Source organism: Cyprinus carpio, chromosome B23 (genome assembly GCF_018340385.1).
Source record: "Cyprinus carpio isolate SPL01 chromosome B23, ASM1834038v1, whole genome shotgun sequence".
In the NCBI taxonomy this organism is placed as follows: Eukaryota; Metazoa; Chordata; class Actinopteri; order Cypriniformes; family Cyprinidae; genus Cyprinus; species Cyprinus carpio.
In genome coordinates, this window is record NC_056619.1 from 16,369,321 (window position 1) to 16,391,146 (window position 21,826).

The 21,826-nt window shown below is 37.1% G+C and overlaps 1 protein-coding gene across 18 annotated transcripts in view; it reads right to left on the reverse strand.

The window, feature by feature from the left end:
- LOC109056836 (basement membrane-specific heparan sulfate proteoglycan core protein-like) overlaps positions 1-21,826 on the reverse strand; it is a 92,189-nt gene that overhangs the window by 30,298 nt on the left and 40,065 nt on the right. For 5 of the 18 annotated variants that reach the window (XM_042751414.1, XM_042751420.1, XM_042751421.1 and 2 more), the window contains exons 7-37: positions 21,026-21,064; positions 20,040-20,168; positions 18,781-18,954; positions 18,525-18,644; positions 18,245-18,376; positions 17,599-17,743; positions 16,491-16,648; positions 16,074-16,244; positions 14,661-14,827; positions 14,254-14,433; positions 13,325-13,521; positions 13,029-13,173; positions 12,806-12,933; positions 12,595-12,681; positions 12,420-12,484; positions 12,092-12,153; positions 11,645-11,785; positions 11,384-11,557; positions 11,096-11,275; positions 10,580-10,698; positions 10,295-10,406; positions 9,913-10,023; positions 9,242-9,366; positions 9,044-9,124; positions 3,933-4,000; positions 3,739-3,803; positions 3,519-3,659; positions 3,249-3,440; positions 2,861-2,896; positions 2,081-2,185; positions 650-901 (exon numbers count right to left, since the gene is read on the reverse strand). In XM_042751414.1, coding sequence (XP_042607348.1) covers positions 650-901; positions 2,081-2,185; positions 2,861-2,896; positions 3,249-3,440; positions 3,519-3,659; positions 3,739-3,803; positions 3,933-4,000; positions 9,044-9,124; positions 9,242-9,366; positions 9,913-10,023; positions 10,295-10,406; positions 10,580-10,698; positions 11,096-11,275; positions 11,384-11,557; positions 11,645-11,785; positions 12,092-12,153; positions 12,420-12,484; positions 12,595-12,681; positions 12,806-12,933; positions 13,029-13,173; positions 13,325-13,521; positions 14,254-14,433; positions 14,661-14,827; positions 16,074-16,244; positions 16,491-16,648; positions 17,599-17,743; positions 18,245-18,376; positions 18,525-18,644; positions 18,781-18,954; positions 20,040-20,168; positions 21,026-21,064 — 4,001 coding nt within the window. The remainder of the gene's footprint in view (positions 1-649; positions 902-2,080; positions 2,186-2,860; positions 2,897-3,248; positions 3,441-3,518; positions 3,660-3,738; positions 3,804-3,932; positions 4,001-9,043; positions 9,125-9,241; positions 9,367-9,912; positions 10,024-10,294; positions 10,407-10,579; positions 10,699-11,095; positions 11,276-11,383; positions 11,558-11,644; positions 11,786-12,091; positions 12,154-12,419; positions 12,485-12,594; positions 12,682-12,805; positions 12,934-13,028; positions 13,174-13,324; positions 13,522-14,253; positions 14,434-14,660; positions 14,828-16,073; positions 16,245-16,490; positions 16,649-17,598; positions 17,744-18,244; positions 18,377-18,524; positions 18,645-18,780; positions 18,955-20,039; positions 20,169-21,025; positions 21,065-21,826) is intronic. The other 13 variants (XM_042751430.1, XM_042751429.1, XM_042751431.1 and 10 more) reach the window with 9 other exon arrangements.

Consider the following 21,826-nt stretch of genomic DNA (forward strand, 5'->3'; position numbering starts at 1 on the left):
GATTGTCTTCACTGCTTATAACGAATGTTTTTTAAAGTGCACAAATTTGCGCTAGACTGAAGTCAGTGACGATGTTCTCTGATCATGTAAATGTTCTTTGCTCATTTTCTGTAGCTGCTGTTTGAATAACTGTAACTTACAAAGTTTCTATTCAATCATGTTAAATACAAATTCAGTCATATTAAAAATATTTTATAACATCCATATGCTACTTGACTAAAAATTATATAAAGTGTAGTTAATCGATTACACTAACATTAGGCAGCTTTTAGCCTGGAGTTGGTTCACTCTTCAGCTATGAATCCAAGTAAATAAATTAGCATGATAAAATTATGTATCGGTGATCTCATAGGCTGACGATAGGACATTGAGAATATGGAGCATATCACCCAACACTAGTCCTTACAATAAAGGTCAACGGGATCCAATAACATTTTGAACCCCATTGATTTTCATTACACTTTACAGAAATATCCTCCCAAAATATCTTCTTTGGTGTTCCACAAAATCATACAGGTTTTTAATGCCATGAGGATGAGTAAATTATAACAATTTGGATTTTCAGAGTGAACGACTACTAGTTGATGGTTAGCCCAGGTGTAACCTAACATGAGCCTGCGTGAGAGCCACCAGTGAGAGCACACAGTACCTGAGTTGGGTCAGGGTGAGAGGAATGGCTTGGGTCGTTTGAAAGGGACTCAGAGGCCCTTAAAGAGGAAGTTAAACCAGAATGGAAAGAAGGGGCACGCACACTTGACCGAGACAGAGAACTCTGGGCCTCAAATGAAGAATGGGAAGTTTGAGAGGATGAAGAGAAAGGGAAGGGAGACTGCCCATTGGAGAAATTAGTGATGATTGCCCAGATTTCATCATCAAGTTTGCGTACTTCATCAGCAGGGTGCTAGTGAGAATAAGACAACGGATGGAACAGGAAATATAGTGACTTTGTTCAGATAAGGCAGCAAATATTAGTGTGTTTATAACACAAATCCATTCAGTCTGAAGAGCAAGAAACAAAGAAGCCTAATTTAAAAAGTTGGTCAGATAGAATTTAAATTCTATTTATATTACATTGTGGACACAGTACATACTGTATGTAAAATGCCTCTGGTTTGTTGTTTGAAAAAATCTCTCGGGCTGATGCTATAGTACAGTTATTATTATAGTAATCAATGAACACTGCTGCTCAAAGTTTGAGGTTAGAAAGAGTAAAAAGAAAAAATTTTTTTGAAAGTATGTTTTTTAAGTAATGTTTATGCTCACCATTTGTTTATTTGTTAAAAATACAGTAATGCTGTGAAATATTAATACAGTTTAAAATAACCATTTTCTATTTAAATATATTTCCAAATTTATTTCATTATTGTGATGACTAAGCTGAATTTTACTTCAGTCTTCAGTGTCACATGATCCTTCATCCTTCATAATTTCTTATTATCAATGCTGAAAACGGTTACGCTGCTTCATTGTAGGAAGACATGATACCTATTTTTAAAACAAATATTTTGAAACACTATAAATGGCTGTCACCTGTCACTTACGATGACAGATTTTTGTGCAGTGCAAACAAAGCCAAAGAGAGAGAATGAAGAGACAGAAGTGTCAAAACTGAGTTGAGCGGAAAGAATGGGACATGCAGCCAATCAGATGATTAAATGCATGCAGTCAGTGTAAGAATCAGGATAGCACGTATGCTCTCACCTCAAGTGTGTCACTCACAAACAAATATTATTAAACCTCACTTTGCTTCATGCTGTTCTACTCAAACTATCATATCACTTTCAATTCAAACATCTACAGCTGGAGTTAATGCATGAAGATATAATATAATGTGACCTTCACTGATTCTACTGGAAGTTCACCATATCAGTCAGTTTTCTAGTATTTAATTTTCAGTGCAAACTTTCCAGCAGTTAGTTTATTAAAAACATTAACGGATTAGAGGGAGTTCAAACATTCAGCTTAAATTTAGTACATTCTGTTGCTAAAGAAATATCCATCAGTTATGTCAAACAGAAGGGTGCCACACTGTTAAAGCGCCTATAGGATTCAAGTAATGTCAGTAATAGTGAACTAATACCTCAATGGCTCTTTTGGACCTTAAAAGGTCTTTACCCATATCGTTCATTAGCTGCCATACAGCGACGTCCTTTCTCAGTTGGTCCTTTATCCATGATGAGTCTCTCTAGTTTTGTGAATAAAGCAATTTCTGTAATCTCGATACAAAAGCTAAATTATAAAATAATGAATTATAAACAACTAGTTGAAGTTCCATCTGAAATTTCCTTCTAAAATGAGACTCTCATGTGTAGGTTTAGTAATCTTTTCATATTAATGGCAATGAATAGGTTCTTTTCATTGCCATTAAAGTGAAATAACTGAAAATAAACATTGGAGCCTGAGAAAAATGCTCATTTTAGAAGAAAATTTCAGATGGCACTTTTGCATCTGAACTCTTCAGTTATACTTTTATGTAACATTTCTGTTAGACGTGTATTTCCAAGACAAGCAAAATGCCTCTTTCATCAGAGTCATTTCATTTTTTTTAAGACTTTGATAAAGCCATTTTTTCAGACACCAGAGTGAACAGCGAACCCTCAATTTTTAATAATTCAACGAATTCTAAAATCACAAAAAAGTGACCACATGGTGTTACTAGGTGTCAACAGGGCCTTGAGTGAAGTCAGAATGCATCTACGATGAAATCCCATGCACTTCAAGTCATGACTAAGGCAAAATAAAATCGTAACATGATGCACAGATGATCTATTCATGCATCATTCTAATTTTAGAAATAAAGCAGACCAAATCACAACAGACACACTCAAACATGATCACTTGCTAAACCTGCAAAGATTACCTTGTGTGCTCGTCTAGTCCGAGCAGAGTAAGACTTCTAAAAATGGCAAGTAGATTCAGAAACACTTAAATCAGTGTATCACATTCAAAACAAGGAAAAAAATCTAAATATTAAGATACATCAGTCAAAGTAAGCCTAAGCAAACTAAATTTGTTGATACTAGTACCTACTATAGCCTTTGTGTACAACCACTATGAAAACATTTCTAAGCTGTTAAAAAGCTGTCCTGACTAAGTACATTTCGGAAGAAAAGGTCTTGGCAGCATAGCATGCATTTGCAGAAAGAAATCCATTTGAAGAGAATTCAAAGCGGGAGAAGATACTTCAAGATAGAACATAAGCAAAGGCTTGTAAGAACGATAAAATACATAATGCTGCCAAACTCTACCTTGTCTCCCTGATAGGCGTTGGGTAACTGCCAATAGTGGGGCTCCTGTCCGAGATCGTTAAAGTTAGTGTAGGAGAGTTGTGTTCTATCTGTGGACAGCTCGATGGAGAAGCCACTGTCAATGCGGTTGGTGCGCTGGCGGTTTACAAGAGCAAAACCTTGGTAGTTGCCAGGGGTAAAAACGGTGGAAACCTGGAGAAAAAAGACAGAAAATGAACATATGCCTATACAGACTGATGAAAAGCACTGGTGTAACTCATCAGGCCTTACCACATCTCTATAATGTCTGGAGCTGGAGCACTGCTGGGTGACGCCCATGCAGAAGCAGGACAGACAGCCATCTTTGTTAGCAGGACTGAGGTAGAAGGTCCCTTGCTTGCAAGTGGAACATGTTGACCCCTCAACATTCATCTGAGTACAAACAAGTATGTTTCAAAACTGAGTTTTTAGAATTGTGATGCACATAACACACACAAAAAAAAATTCTTACCTTGCAGCGACAGATTCCATTTGAACTACATCCTTCGCTACCACTTTGGTCACAGCGGTAACAATCTATAAACAGATTTTGTCTTGAAGTCACGTTTAATTTTGTAACAAATTGGTGATGAAATTGTAGAATAATTTTTTTTGATTATAATTTTAAGAATAATTTTTACAGTACATCATCTTTGTCAGTCTTACCACCATTACCGCTGCTTCGAGTGCATCTTTGTCCAAGTTGGGGATTGCCAGTGTATCCTGGGGCACATCTGAGGAAAAATAGACAACACCTTAGAAAAACAGTTTCAGAATGTCATGCAGTAAAAAATAAAACCACATTAGGAATTAACAGAGACATGACAGGACCAGCCATGAACATTAAGAGCGATTTATGACTGCTATGGCTGAGTCACACAGAATATGATTAATGTGTAGAGCTTCTTCAAATACTTCCTGAACGTTCTCAGACAGCCTAATATTGCTAACATAGTCACTTTGATTTAAGTACAGATTATTGGTTCACAAAGGAAGAAAAAATAAGGTTGGGGAAAAGTAATTCGTAACAGGGATATCTTATAAAAAACATATAATGCTCAAGCGTATGATATGAGTTAAAATGAACATTTCATGTTTGGTTAATGAAGCATTACTGGAGCTTGTGGTTGTGGAAGTACATTAGACAAAAAGACATTTCTAAACAATAGCTTACTCTATAATAAAAAATACCCAATATCAAGAAAATACTTTGGAAAACAACCAACATGGATGCTTAACACATGACATGAAATGTTTGTGCATGTACAAGCAGTTATTGATTGTCAGATTCTCATTTGGCATAACACAAGAAAAGCAAAAGAGCAAACCCCACAATGGTCACCACAAGAGAAATATAAGATCACATATAACAGAGGATCCATAGCATAAGGTTCAAAAAATGAATAAATTACAGCCATGAATGCTCTCAACATCCAGCAGATGTTGAGTCTTTCTCTCTTTGAAAAGCCACTTTGCTGAACAGAGACGGACTGAAATAAATAAAGCCAAAGACAACCAGAAAGACCCAATCAAAGTGTCTAGGAGTGTAAAACCACCATATCCCCAAGCTTGTGGAAGCTGAGGAACTTGACAAAGTCTTACCTGGTTAATTGATGTTCCAAGGTAGTCCAGACTAATACATTATACACTAATACAATACAATACAATACACTAATACTTCAACAAACCTTTTAAACGTATACTGCTGAAAATACTTAATTTTTGTCATATTTGGCCAAACTGAGGTTCTATGTTGACTGAGTTCACAAACTTAAGACAATAAGATGAGTAGGCAGTGTGGATAAATAAAGACGAATACAATTGTATATACAGTGCTGCTTTAGAATTGTCAAAGTCCTGAAAGTTGACAAAGAGAACCCAATCAAACAAATGAGACAAAAAATATATATCTGAATTAAACTAATTAGATTAAATGAATTAAACTAATTAGTTACATATCTGTGTGCGGCAAAAGTATGTGAATCTCTAGGATTAGCTGTTAATTTGAAGGTAAAATTAGAGTCCATCTGTTCTGACTCTGAGGTGTTTGATCAGGTGTCATTGCCTGCCCTGTTTTATATAAAGAACAGGGATCTATCAAAGTTTGGTCATGTTTGTGGAAGTTTATCATGGCACAAACAATTGAGATCTCTGAGGACCTCAGAAAAAGAGTTGGTGTTGCTCATCAGGCTAGAAAAGATTTCAAAGCCATCTCTAAAGAGTTTGGACTCCACCAATCCACAGTCAGACAGACTGTTTAAAATTTGTGGACATTAGGCCACAGCTGCCCCTTCCCCAGGAGTGCTCCACCAAGGAAGAACACTCTAAAATCAAGACTTGTAAAAGTCCACTAGGTTTCAAAGGACTGCAGGCTAACTTCTAAGCAACTAAAGGCCTTTCTCCCATTGGCTAATCTTGATGTTTATGAGCCCATCATCAGGAGAACACTGAACAACCATGGTGTCCATGGGAGAGTCGTAAGGAGAAAGCCACTGCTCTCCAAAAAGAACATTGCTGCCCATCTGCAAGCCAGAGGAATCCTGGAGAGATGTTTTGTGGATGGATGAGACCAAAATAGAACTTTTGGTTTAAATGAGCAGTGTTATATTTGGAGAAAGAAAACATTGCATTCCAGCATAAGAACCTTATCCCATCTGTAAAACATGGTGGTGGTAGTATCATGGTTTGGGCCTGTTTTGCAGCATCTGGTCCAGGATGGCTTGTCAAATTCCGGACCTTAATCTAGTTGAAGTTTTGTGGAAGGACCTGAAGCAAGCAGTTCATAGGAGGAAACCCACCAACATCACAGAGTTGAAGTGGTTCTATACTGAGGAATGGGCTAAAGCAGTTAAAAGAAACGTTACTTGCGGTTATTGCTGCAAAAGGGGGTCACACCAGATACTGAAAGCAAAGATTCACATACTTTTGCCACTCACAAATATTCAACACCGGATAATTTTTCTCAGTAAATAAATGACAAAGTATATATTTTTGTCTTCTTTTTTTGATTGGATTCTCTTTGTCTACTTTCAGGATTTGTGTGAAAATCTAATTATGTTTTGGGTCATATTTATGCAAAAATACAGAAAATTCTAAAGGGTTCACAAACTTTCAAGCAGCATTGTAAATGTGCAACACAATGTCTAAATGCAACAAAGACATCACATAATATTATTAAACATTATTTCCACAATTCTGCTGAAAACATCAGGAATGGATCAGATTATTAAATAAAAATGTAAAGTACCACATGCCTAGTTTACAACATGCTTAGTTTTATAAGAATTATGACATGTAATACCACTTCTGCATCATAGTTTGGTCAAACCTCAAGCCTCAACATTCAATACATTTTGAATAGTTCCTATGGGACTTAGAGAGGAAAAAATGGTCCAATGAAAATTTTAAATGATACAGTAATTAACATACGTCTAGTAATCAGGAATAATTTTGATAGGAATTGCCAGCCTTCCAAGAACAATATGAAGGTCCTCGTCTTGTTTTAGCATAGATCTTGTTAATGTTTTTTGGCCCCTGTTGCTCTTCATGAAGATGTCTAAAATATTAATGGTTTTAAATCTGTTGCTCCGAGTTGATTTTCCTGGAGAAGTTATTTTTACTTTTGGTTTAGGGGAGTGTAATCTTTTCTTGTCAGTTGATTTACTAGAAGCAGTTGTGTAGGTAAACTCCTCAGCTTGACTGGACCTCAAGTCTGATGCAACTCTTGCTTCATGAGAAGGAACTAACTGATTTTGCTTAGAGGACTTAGTCTTGGAATGTCTTGTCTTTGTTTGGACATTGTGAGAAGGTTTGCTGATGTTTGTGGCTTTTTTGGATGGTCTTACTTCCAAATCATTTCTTTGTGTTTTCATAGATTTGGATGATTTTTTTGAAGGAATACCTGCCCCTTTTTGTAATTTGCTTGATGACTTGGAAGATTTAGCTGCGATTTTTGTATGCGATGGAGGAGGAATCTGAAATTTAGTTGCAGATTCTTTTGTTACTTGTGGCTTTGTAGGTGAATGGGAAAGTTGGTCATGTTTCCTTGTAGCTTTTTGAGACTTACCATTTATTTTTGGACCACTTTTGTAGTGTTTTTGAGGAGTTAGGGAAACTTCAGTTGGTGCCTTTCTTTTTTGTTGATTCTGTTGCGTTTTATTGGAGGTGACCAAGGCTGAAGTTCTTTCAGAGGATGTAGTAAGGGGACGGCTGACAATACCTTTGGGAACTGTTGATCTCCTAGAAGATTTACTATGATATTTGTTGTCTGCCTTTGATGTGAAATTGGTTTCAGTGTCTCTTCTTGAACTTCCATTTGTCTGGGAACGGCCAGATGCAAAGCTAGTTGTGGAGATAGTATGAGGAGTTGGCAGGGTTTTGGGAATAACAGTTCTTTTCTGAAATCCGCTGGTAGACATGCGAGTAATCCAAGCTGTAGTCAAGGCTGGAATCAGGGTGGTAGCAACCACAGCGGTTTCTCTGTGATCCTGTGGTGGACGTGCCACATGACGCGCATGTTTGACTTTGTCTAACTCTTGCACTAAGGCAGTGAAGCCATCAATTAGTATCTCAAGTTTGTATTCTAGTTTACTTAGTTTTGTTTTAATGTCTGTGTATTTGTTGGCCAACTCATTAATTCTGTCTTTCTGGTCATTTGGAGACAAAACACTGGTTAGTGTCTTCAGTTGAGAGCTGAAGCGACTTTGCTGCTTCCTTATGTTCTCGAGGCTGTCTTTCATGTCCAATGTGTTGCTATCAAGCATACTGAGGCGTTGGTTGAAGCGATTCATGTGCATCCTCAAGAGGAGCTGGAAGCTCAGCTGTTGCCCCTCAGGACTTGCTGTGTAACGCAGGGGGCCACGAGTCCAACAGTGACTTAAACTACGTATAGTTGTTGACAGCAAAGATCTTGTAGTTCTTTCAGGTCCTGAAAAGCTACTACCTTCTCTACTATCAAAATATTCTTCAATGTCATAGTCAGTTGTATCCAGAACTTGCTTCTTCCCAGGGCTGAGGTAGAAAGCATCATCAGATGTAGTGGAGAGGAAACCTTTTGATCCTTCAAGGTAAAAGTCTCCGCAGCTGGAAATGCTGAGAGCCATGATGAGACAGGGCAAGTTGGAACCAAATTTCTTTTTCAAATATAAGCAATTTGTTTTTTTTTAATCCCAGACACCAAAAGCTTTTGCCCTCTGAGCAAGTGACAAGGATCCAAAATCCATATCATCAACTTGTTTATGCTTCAGTATGGGAAGCATAAACAACTCTAAAGACCCACAAATGTCTAGAAGAAGAGTTTGAAATAAGAAAAAGTTGCTCAAAATGCAGCAAAAGCTTTACAAAGATGCACTGAAGCATTAAAATAAGTGACATTATCCAACTAATTACTTCAGCACCTTCAAAAAGACATCTCATCCTTCCTGACAGTAAGAAGGAAACTTTACTCTCTCAGTAGAGAAGTGAAACCTTTATGCTTGATAAAGGTGCCTTTTTTAGATATACAATACATTAATATTTTAATCACCACTGCTTCCACTTATAAACTCCTCCAAAAAAAGCCTTCAGACATTGACACTTGGTATGGGTGGCACTGATTCAAGGCTTGCTTCTCCCATACCACCAGACAAATGCCATTCAATCACAAATGGTTGAAGAGACGCTGGAAAGCACCAGACACATGCTTACTGGCAGTAGAAAAAGAATGCCAATCACCAGTTTGGCCAGCCCAGCTTTACTGAATGTGAGGTTTACCCTCTCATTGGACCATATACACTTACCTTTCACAGCGTCTTCCAGTGTAACCAGCAGGACATTCACAAGTGGGCTGTCCATCTGAGTCCAAGTAACAAGATGAAGGCCTTCGGAAGAAGAAAAGTATTAGATTGGATGAATATAAATTATAGGTTAAGCCTAAAGGATAGCCTCTTTATATGAAAAATGTCTTTGATAAAGTTAATAGATAAAGGCAAACTCACTGGCTACTGGAGTGTCCTAGACAAGGACAGGGTCTACATGCCTGTGGATCACCAGTCTTTGGATTTCCATAGAAACCAGGGAGGCAGTTTTCACAACGGCGCCCAACTGTGTTATGCAGGCAATTCTAAAACAAGGGAAAAGTGTCATAAATCACTCCACAGTGGGAATGGTTCAACTAGTCAGGATAGTGTATTTTTTCTTATATATTTTGGTTATACAGTCTTTCTTGACTAGTGATCCAATAACCGACTAGTTGATTAATAAGGAATTTATGTTTTTTTATTCCTATAAATTTTTTGGTCTTTAATTTTATTCATCTTAGTTAATGTCAAACATGTATCCAATAATTTCATTATTCAGGCTGATCAGTTTGATGAGTTAGATAGCATTGATTTGTTTTGATTTTAGTCATGATAGTCAACTTTTTTTGATAATTGTGATTATGTTTAAAATGTTTTCATTTAACTGACTAATGACAGCTGGGGTCAGATGAACCCAAATCCAGCCTAATTACACAGGGCTTCCAGTTACAACTGATTAGTAAACTAGAAAAGGCAACTGACCAACTATGTGATGTTGAATATGTGTTGTTTTGCACATCCCTACTTCAAACGAACTCCATAAATCATCCAGGAACAGCATAATCACTGCAATGGAAGGGTTAACTCACCAGGCAATCTCCAGTCTCTGACTCACAGCCGCTGGCATGCCCGTGGCAGTCACACTTCTCACAGGTGCCAAGATAAAGTCCAGGTGTACGGGTGTAGCCAACATCACAGTCCTGCAAACAATGGGTGAGTCAGAGGTGGCTGGGTTCACAGGTGTCTATGGATGAAACTCCGCATCCATTCTCTTCATTGGCATAGAGCTTTAGAGCTAAAATGTTCCAGGAGTTGCTAAGAACTTCCATTAAGAGATCAAGAAAATAAATAAAAGGCTGTTATTAACTTGACAGGCAGAACCTCTGCTTTAGGGGAAGGTTTTTGCATCAACTCAGGCTGACACAAGTTCACACAAACAGAGTGTTGCTATTTAAAGTTAAAGCAATATACCTGGCAAGAAGGTCCTGTGTATCCTTGAGGGCAGGCACACTCCTCCACCTCCAGTGCCCTTTCGGTTCCTGTAGGGTGGGGCACTGCAATGTCCATTTGAATATTGGAGATACTGAACAGGAGAGATTGAGATTAAACACTAATATCCTGTTCACAAAATCAGTTAAGCGACAGATAGGAACGAAACAGCACAATGTGACTCCATCTAGAAGATGCATATATAAAGGACATAAAAAGTCAATGTACAATAAATGAGCAAGAGCAAAACTAAAAGTGCAAAGTTACCTGCTCTCAGCCATATTGTATGCATAAGTGGCTCTGATCATAAAGACGCTGATATCGGCCAAAGCCATCAGCAGGTGCTCTCTAGTACACGGCTGTCCATCTGACCGTCTCCATGCAGACTGGGGGATCACAAGCAATGAAAACTCATATAGCAAATCAAGCTAGATCAAGTTTCAACTTACAGCCTTTAAAAATATTATTATTAAAAAACATTATTATTATTATTAAAACAAAATGTAAGATAATATTCTTATTATTATTTGTATAATTATTTATTTAAACTGCAAAATTTATTTGAAATATAAATATATTACGGTTAAGATGTTGACCAATTAATTTATTTAAAATATGAATATAAACAAAGGAATTATTATTAATAATAATTTAAAATATAATGTATACATACAGTACCCAAAAATGTAACTTATATTTAAAATTCAATTCCTTTGGACCACCTAATAAAGAGAAGATAAAAAGATGCATATACATTTAAAAATACATATATTTGCAACACACCTCTCTAAAAGGCACAGTGATGGTGGCTGGTACTCTAGGAAGTGTTTTGGTCTGAGAAAAATGTTCCAGGAAGATGCCGTTGCCTTGAAGAACCACATCTGGTCGTTCATCAATCACTAGTGAATGAGCCTGCGTCTCATAACGAATCCTGTACTGCAGTTCTCCACCATAAGCTGTGACCTTTATGCAGGACAGGAAAACAAGTTTTAAAAAGCAGAACACTGACATGCGCTATATTACAAAGGCCAAATTGTAAATATGGCATTGTACCACACAGGATGTTCTCACCTTGTCTCCTCTAAAATTCTGAGGCAGGACCCAGTAGTAGATGTCATTAGGGATGCTGGTGAAGGATCGGTAGACCACCTCTGCACTGGCTCTCTGAGTGATGCCCTCAGAGATGGTCATAGTATTTGCTGCGTTGGAAAGTGTGAAGAGCTGGCCGTTGACACCACCTCGTACCCAGATTAACCAACAAATATATGTCAAAAACATTGAAACATCGATTTTAAAAGGTAAAACAATGACAAGATTTAAGGATGTGGTTACCTGATCTCTATTCCAGGTTGAACTGGCACACTGTTTAGTCACTCCCATACAGAAACACTGCAAGCAACCTTCAGGATTATCAGCCGCCAAATTAAAAGCGCCATTCTTACACTCATCGCAAAGAGCACCAACCACATTGGCCTGCACAACAGAAGAGCAAACACTGTTCAAAATAATATGCAAATCAGCATATTAGAATGATTTCTGAAGGATCACGTGACACTGAACACTGAAGAAATGGATGTGGAAAAATCAGCTTAGCCATCACAGGAATAAATCACATTTTAAAATAATAATAAAAAACAGATGTTTTAAATTGGACTTATATTTCAAAACATTACAATTTATTTTTGATCAAATAAATGCAGCTTAAGAAATCTTTCCGATCCCAAACTTATTAATGGTGGTGTATTAAAAAAAGAGAGTATCTGTAGTGCAATTTAATACCTTGCAATAGCATGGTTTGCTGATGGGATTGATGGTTCCTCTGTTATCACACTTGGTAATCACTGAACAGGGATAAGAACACCATATGGTTGACAATTACATCTGGAATGCTTTGAACATCCTGGTCACAAACAGCTGGCATTCCAGCATGCAGTGCACTGAGTGTTAATCATTATCTAAAGCTTCACTTGACCTTCAGGGTAAAAGGAGGCAGAAATTCCAAGAAAAGAAAAAGCTTAAGGCAAACAAATAAATCTTGCAGCTAATATTAATCTAATAAATCATTTACTATCACAACTGTAAACAAAAATAAAGGAAAAATGCTCACGGCTAGCAGCAGGGATACATTGGCCGTTGGGCTGAAGAGGGTTGCCAACATATCCTGGAGCACATCTGTGGCAAAAAAGAAGACAGATGATGACATATTTCTTATATACATGCACTCAGCACAACAAAATGTAGTTTTAAAACAACAAGTATATGCAAATGAGCTGCAGCATTACTTCTCACAACGTCGCCCTGTATAACCAGGTCTGCAGGCGTCACATGTTGCCTGGTTGTCATGGTCCAGGAAGCAAGTATCCGAAAACCTTTGAACACATCAACATTTTGTTGTTTTGTCAAAATTCCATTCAAAAAAAAATTGTATTACTATTTACTATTACTAATTTTAATTGTATTATATTATATTATACACAGGTTTTATATCTTTACCGTCGAGATGTCTCTGTGTATGGACAAGGACAGGGTTTGCAGTCATCATATCGTCCTCGACTTGGGTCACCAAAGTAGCCAGGCTTGCATTTGTCACACTGAGGTCCTTCTGTGTTATGCTGACAACTCTGTCACATGACATTTACACCTTAGTGTGTGGCGTTCAGTAAACCACTGATGCAGTGTGTAAGTTATCTACAAATTTATAAAAACACATTCTTACCAGGCAGTGTCCACTAATAGGGTCACAGGCACTGGCATGACCATTGCAGTTGCAGCCAGCACAGGTGCCCAGGTAGGGTCCAGGTACCCGCTCGAAACCAGGGGAGCAGGACTCACAAGACAGGCCTGAATACCCGGCAGGACATCTGTGTGAGATCAACCATTTGCACAGATTAACACTTGCACACAGAATTCTCAAAAAACAACAACAACAACAACAAAGAGGTGATTTGAGAGGAGCTTTATGTTTTTCTGACTGGCCTGTAATCCTATCTGTTGATTTAAAGGCACACTAACCTGCACTGCTCCACGTCTCTCGGGTTCCCCTGCTGGGTGAACTCTTTGGTGGTGGTATCCATGCTGATGTCACTCAGGCCCACACTGGCCATGCGGTTGTCATAAATGGTGCGAATGTGGATGCTCTCCAGATTGGCCAAGGTCATCATGAGGTCATCACGAGTTACGGCTCGTCCTGAGGAGTGCTGCCAGTTTTCCTGAGACACAGAAACTGAGAGGTGAACCACCTCGCATAACACTAACAAGAAGTGCTGCTGCAAAACTACTTTAAACAAAAATAACATTTGAGAATCAACATTTTAAATAAGGATTTTTTTGGTATATGGTCTTAAACCAATGTTTTAGCACTGTAGACATGATAATACTGCAAATTCATTACAATTCTACACAAAACTTTGAGATTTTATTTACTTTATTTTTAGATGAAATTAAATAACACTGTATTCTGTTGACAGTATTTCTTATATGAGCAAGTGTACACCATGGTTATGACAACATTTGTTTATGACAGCAAGTGTTTTTTTTTTTGTTTTTTTTAAATCAACAACACATTTGATGTAATTTGATCAAAAGTGACACTAAAGACATATGATTAACTAAAGACAAAAATATTAAGCTTTTTTCAAATGTAGTATTATTGTTATTATTATTATGATATGATATTTTGGTTGGGAATCAGATTATTATATTGGTTAGATTTCCCATGTGACCCTGAAGACTGGAGTAATGATACTGAAAATTACATTTAAAAATACAACAGTTATTTGAAACTCTTACAATATTTCACAATAATGATGCTTTACTGTTTTAGCCTTGGTGAGCAGATGAGTCTTTTTTTTCAAAGACATAAAAAGACTCCAAACCTTTGAACAGTAGTATGTATATATACAGTATATATAATAAAAATTAATTTCATATATGTGGCTTACCTCTGTAAACCTGATCTGTCTTTTGTTGATTGTGTCAGGTAAAGTGGGGTTGCCTCTACGGTAAATAAATTTCTGCCCGTTGCCGCTCAGCACAACATCAGGTTTCTCCTTTGGTTCCGATCCACCTCGCTGCAGTGAGTAACTCACCTTAAAATTCAGATAACCTCCATACAAGTCAACCTGTACAACACAGACACAGTGTCCAGAATAGCAAGATACTGAAGATATTTCACACATGCTTCCCAAGCCTTCCAAGACAATCAAGCTACCACATTTGAATATTCACAGTGACCGAGAGAGAAAATACAGCTAAGGGAGAAGATGGAAATGGGATTGCACAAAACTCAATGTTTTATTGAGCTCCTATCTATATTTGTTCAGTGGAGTATTATAAAGGGGAGAGAAACCTTGTTGCCCAGGAACTGGCGAGGCAGAGTCCAATAGGAGTCTTGATCGAGGAAACGGCGAGACAGATCCACTAGCTGGAACTCCTCACTCTCTGGATTGATCAACATCTGAGTGGCGGAGAGAGGTTGTTGGGTGCCTGGACGACTAGGAAATGACACATTGACTCCTGTGGATAAAACGATAGACAGAGACAAACAGAAAAAGGTAGTGTATTATATTTTCAATAACAGTGTATTTGTTCCTTTGAAGGGATAGTTCACCCAAAAAAAAAAATTCTGTCATTCCAAACATGTAAGACCTTCGTTCATCTTCAGAACACAAATTAAGATCGTTTTGATGAAATCTGAGAGCTCTCTGACCCTGCATAGACAGCAATGCAACTACCACATTCAAGGCCCACAAAGGTAGTAAGGGCATCATTAAAATAGTCCATGTGACATCAGTGGTTCAACCATAATTTTATGAAGCTACGAGAACACTTTTTGTGTGCAAAGAAAACTAAAATTATTACTTTGTTCAATGATTTCTTCTCTTCCGTGTCAGTCTTTGACACAAGTTCTTACTATGTTTCTGGGCCTTAAATGTGTCAGTATTGTTGCTGTCTATGCACAGTCATACACTCTCGGATTTCATTAAAAAAAAAATCTTATTTTGTGTTCCGAAGATGAATCAAGGTCTTAGGAGTTTGGAATGACATGAGGGTCTCTAAATTATCAACACAATCTAAACGTCACAAAAATTAAATTGTTGTACATAATATACTACATGCCTTTTGCAGTCTGGTAAAAAAATGTTTTAAAAAGTAAATACAAGAATGTCCTTTATATTGTTAGCAATAATTCGAGATGAACACTTGCTGGACTTAAACAACTTTAAAAAATTGTGCTAAATTATAAATATCAAATGTGATGAACTGTATCAGGTTTTTGATAAACATTTGTTTACACATCATCATTGTATTGCATTGCATTATGTTCGTTTTAGATGTTTTGCTCCCAACAATTAAAACCAAAATACAGAGTGGCCATTGATATTCTTAATGCATTTCATATAATCTGTTTGCTTTAGTTCTAAAAGATCTCATTGATATACATTAGAAGTTGACTGAATTTCACCTTATTTGTTGGTGTTTTATTTTTTGGTTTTATAAATTTAGGATTTTGTTTAGGAATGTGTACAAAAATGGCTTTTTTTTTTAGATTGTAGCTAGAGCTAGAATGATGCTCCTATTTTTTATATATTATGTCTGAAGGTATAAACTGACTGATTATATGTCTGGCTTTATAGGGTTAGTGATAATTATCATGAGTTACACATAAGATGACATCAAAAGCTGCCACAACAACTACATTCTCCAACTGTAAATCCATAAACATAAATGCAAAAATCAGAATTTTTAATCATTTGAGTACCTTTGAAGTCCTCTTCCTCTGTGAAGCGCAGTGTGATTTGGCTGCGGTAGCGACTGGTGCTCTTACAATGCTTTGTGATGCCAAAACAGAAGCATGGCATGCAGCGATCGCCCACGCTAAAGTGTCCATCACGGCAGTTACCTGCTAACACGTACAGAGAGGATGACACAACTGGACAAGAACGACATGGAAGACAAGGGATGGTAAGACCACCACCGTCAGGTCTGAACTGCATCACAGTCATGAGACAACCATGTCACAACATGTGGTCAAAGAACAGCAGGATAACCTGTGTCTCGCAAATAAAAGATGACTTCCATAGACTCTTCGGAAAAGAAAGTATCAAGCGAAAACAAACATAATACAGAACACATAGTACTCCAAAGATGTTCGCACCAGATGGAGCTGATGCAGTACCTGGGTTTGGTCTCTGAGACAGGCTGAGGACCCCATCAGGAATGGCAAACACAAGGCCTTTAGCGTTGATGGCCTCGCAGGTGTATGCACCCTGGTCACCTTCCTTCACATCGTGGATGGTGAGCGTTCCTCGCCCATTCTCATTTCTCATTGTGATTCTGTCAATAGAATCATGTTTAAATTAGGGCGGTTTTGAGAGTCAAGCATTCAGTTTTATTCCTTGCACTCTGTCCAGCTGTTTTTTAATAAAAGAATGTCTCCTATGAATATTTAAGGTCAATAATTTGTTTGTTTCATTTGTTAATTTAATTAATAATCGTTTATTGCAATAAAATTCTACTAACAGATGTAGTTCAAAAGAGTCCTAGTTTATTTATTATTTACACATTTGTGTTTTTATGTATTCTGTTTTTATTTGTAATTATTTGGCGTTTTGTTAATTGAATAACCTTGCAGAAATGTAACTTGTGACAAATGGGTCTGCTATCTGTATACTTATTAGTTCATGTAGAAAAAACATGATAAAAAGAAAAGAAAAAAAAAACGTAAAAAAAAAAAAACCTAATTGAATTGGTATTGAAAGACCAAATACAAAAACTCTGCATAAAAATGATTTTAAAAATCACATCTGACAGGAAAAAAAAAATTACAATAACCTAGAAATTATCATAGAGAAGGACAGCACATGCTGAGGAGCAAATTAGATACAGCTCTCTGGTTATATATTAATAATGTCCAATAAGTATTATGACAAATAATAATGGCAAAGAAGCAACTTTAGAAGAACTGCTTTGAGATTCAATGATTGGAAAAGAGATAGTTCCCAACCTTTTTGCCAAAAATGAAAACCTGTTTCTTATTGAATACATGAAGTATTGCCCTCTGTTTTCATTTAGACTAGTGCTAAAGTTATCCATTTAATTATTTATAGAGTTCGGTAAAGAGAGCTCTGGGAATACAATTGGAATGGATGAAACCACAAGTATTCATTACTTTGCATTTATTCAGTCTTTAAGAGAATATGGACTGTATGACTTTAACCCAGATTGTGGACATCTTGATCATTTCAGAGTGTTTAATCCACAATGCTTATTACATCCTAACCTACCTGTTATTGGCTGGTATGTGTCCCCAATTAAGACGCCATGTTATGATGGGAACAGGTACACCAATGGCAGAACAAGTAAAGGTCACAGTGTCGCCCCGCGATGCCGTGATGGACTCTTCTGGCGGGACGGTCACAACGGGAGGTGCTTGGGTACAATAAAAGTAAACATATAGTATAATCATTTTACAGTACAATCAATTACAATCCACAAATATAACTGTATTATATGAATGCAAACAGTAAAAGAGACATGGACACAAGAACCCACATACACGCAGCAAGTCTGTGATTCTAAATTGGCAGTCTGTGATAGCACAAGTTTTATTTGGCAGATTCATTCAGTGAGATTAGCCAACTAGAGCCGGAGGCACTGCTGGCAGAAACAACACCAAAGCCGCCTGTTAAATAAGCTACAAGCACAAGATATATGGGAAACGAGATCTCTGTATGAGTGTGGCAAAACACAGATCTATCTTTGCGGACCATAAATACACAATTTTCAGGTTTTAGAAGAAGCATTACTTGTTAGTAAGTCAAAGTGAGTGTGACAGTGAAAGAAAAGTGGAGACAAAATAGTTACAGTGTTTGGAATGGTATGACAACCAATGTTTACTTGTTAAAGATTAATTGGATTGTAACGCCTTACCACAACCGTATTCATCAGAGCGGTCAGCACAGTCCGGCTCCTCGTCACACTGGTAACTGGCAGGAATGCATGTGCGGTCAGACAAACACACAAACTGCTCCGGGGCACATGTGTCCCCTGGACCTTTAGTGGCTGAAGGAATGAGAAAACACAATCAGTGATTAGCAAAGTGAGCTTTGGAAAAGTGTGTCATTTCTGTGCCTCTAGTGGCAACAAACTGAACTCCAGGTTTCCAAAAAACTTCCCCTTTTCTGTGGATGGAAGCTCAGCTCTGACTTACGGCAGTTCATCTCATCTGAGTTGTCTTGACAGTCATTATCCCCATCACAACGCCACAGTTTCAGGGCACAACGGCCGTTCTGACACTTAAACTCATTGGGTTCACAGGGAGACGGAGTTCCTTTGTAATTACAAATATAGTTGTATAATAAATGCAGAGAACAGACAAATATCGCCAGCATAACGTGCTTGATTACAAAGTGGTTTTAATTCTAGGGTAAATGAAATGGTTACAGTATACTGCTTTTATGTCCTACCACAATTGAACTCATCGCTGCCGTCAGCGCAGTCCGTTTCGCCATCACAAACATAGTCCCGTGAGATACACTGTCCATTCTGACAGGTGGCCTGGTCTGCACGGCAGGGTCCCGGGCCAGGTTGGGGTCTGGTTTTAGGAGGCGTAGGTGGAGTAGGGCTTACAGGAACAACAGCTTTGAAAATAAATGATATAACTAGGACTGTCAATCAATTACAAACACAAATCAAATGAAATATATTATGATAATTTGAAACCATTATGATGTCAAGCATTGTAAAGCATGAATATACACAAACAAGATCCTATGCAATGTATTAAATTAATATGTTTAACTGCCATAAAATAAAAAAATAAAAATGTATATTTTTCTGAAAAACATATATTAAGATTATAAAATAAAAATTGTATACATGTTATTAAAGTGCATTTAGTTGGTGCTAGTCATTTAAAGGAATACTCCACCTCAAAATGAAAATTTTGTCATTAATCACTTACCCCCATTTTGTTCCAAACCCATAAAAGCTCAGTTCAACTTCGGAACACAATTTAATTATTTTTTGGATGAAAACCTGGAGGTCTGTGACTGTCCCATAGACTGTAAGTAAATAACAGTGTCAAGGTCCATAAAAGGTATGAAAGTCGTCGTCAGAATACTCCATCTGCCATCAGACGTGCAATCTGGGTTATATGAAGCGACGGGAACACTTTTTGTAAGCGAAGAAAACAAAAGTATGCTCTTCTGTATCATCCATGCCACAAGGATGTGCTGTTTTCTTTCAAATCAAAGCTAAATACACGTAAAAACAGCGTGTCCTTGTGACACGGATGTTAAAAAGAGCATACGCAGCAAACGATGATATGGAGAGACACAGAGGAGACTGTTTACAAAGGAATTATTGAATAAAGTCATTATTTTTGCTTTCTTCGCTTACAAAAAGTGTTCCTGTCGCTTCATATAACACCAAGATTGCACGTCTCATGGCAGATGGACTATTCTGAAGACGACTTTCATACCTTTTATGGACCTTGACACTGTTATTTACTTGGCAGTCTATGGGACAGTCACAGGCCTCCAGGTTTTCATCCAAAATATCTTAAATTGCGTTCCGAAGACGAACAAAGCTTTTACGGGTTTAGGACGACATGGGGGTAAGTGATTCATGACAAAAAAATTTCATTTTGGGGTGGAGTATCCCTTTAAATTAACAAAGCAATGACACTAATTTCTGAGACAAATGAGAACACAATCTCACTCACCACAGCTAATTTCATCACTGAAGTCATCACAGTCAGGCCGTTGGTCACACACATATTCCTGAGGGATACACGCCAGCCCATCCTGACATCTGAACTCGCCAGACAAGCATTCTCTGGCATCGGGAATCACTGAGGTGGCAGAGAAGCACATATAAAATTCTGTGATGCACTGTACGTAATGCAGTGCAGGAATCCAAGAAAAACTGTACATGATGCTTTGTTGAAAGATGTTTCAGTGATTCAATGCAAGCCTATCATTGCCTTGCCATGCTAGACCTGCCATTTCAAGAGGATAGGATTTGTTCACACGGGCAGCGAAAATCCGCTAGCTTTTACAGTCTGAATAGACAAAAAAAAAAGAGAAAAAATTCAGAAAATAAATTCATATTGATCTTGAATCCAATTAAAGTTGTCGTCTTTTTTTTTTTTTTTTTTTAACTTTTAAAGTTTGCTTTTTATTTTGTATTTGTAATGCAGTCTGAAGGTCAGGTCAAATGTAGACAGTCAGTCCTGAAGATCGGATTTGAAAATCAAATCAGATTTATGTGCAGTGTGAACAAAGCCAAAGTGCAAATCTGTATAATGTTCATCTTTTCTATTCAGTCTTGAATTCTCTTATCCGGTACCTTAATCTGAAAGTAAAAAATATAGAAAGACTGAACAGCAAAAATTCAATTCCAACACACATGAAAAACAAAACTAGAAACTGCAAACACAAACACGTTACATTGTCTGAAAACGATACTTCAAGAGGTGCATTCTTGACATCAGCTTCACTTCAAATCAATGACAAGCCATGCAAAGCCCTTTGTTCTTCTCATCATACTCAGGTCTTCATCAGAGTGCACACATGCATAAAGGTTCATTCATTCTTTATCCAGCCACTACATATGCTGAGAATTCCTTCAGTTCTCATAAGCGAACAAGACTGGACTGTGTTATAATGCACTATTGTCTCCATGCAGCAGACCTGTTTGAAGACAAACCTGGCACAACGATGGGCTCCACAGGAGGAGGAGTATCAGCTATGAACCAGACCATAACCAGACAACATTACCTATATTACATTTTTGAATGATGAGTAATTCCACACAGAACTACCACAATCAATCGTTAAATAAACCATAAAGTGCAAAACACAAGAGTATAAAAATGCAAGTTTGGATTTGACAATAATTTGAATTGACACCTGAACATTTAACACATTATCTGAATTATTATTTTTGTATAACAGACAATATAATCATAATATACAATAATATTATTATTAATAATTTTTAATGCCAATGCCATCTTCATGGCGAGAACAAAGTGAATAACAGAAGTCACACAATTAACAAAAAGCTATACAAGACATTTAAGATAAATACAAGACAGAAGTTCTAAAATGCCTTTCAGTCATACTTCTTTTAGAAATATATAAGTTAAATACATATCTCTCAATGAAATTGTTGTGTATAAACATTTAAAACAGTGCAGTAAAATATGTTCAACAGTCATGTTATGAAGGCATGATGATGTTATTGCTGGTCTAAGGTCATTTTTGTTGTTTTGTTGGAAACTCAATCACCCTAATTATTATTAATACAATTATTGTTATAAATTCTTAATTTCATAAAATATTCAGCAATTTATAAGACTTCAAATATAGTGTCTGTTATATTATGATTCTGATATCACAATATAACAATGATATGATATTCTCATAAAATGACACTGCATAATTTAGCAAGGAATCATTGTTTACGTAAGGGATAATGTACTTCCGCTTCGCATCGGTGTCCTGA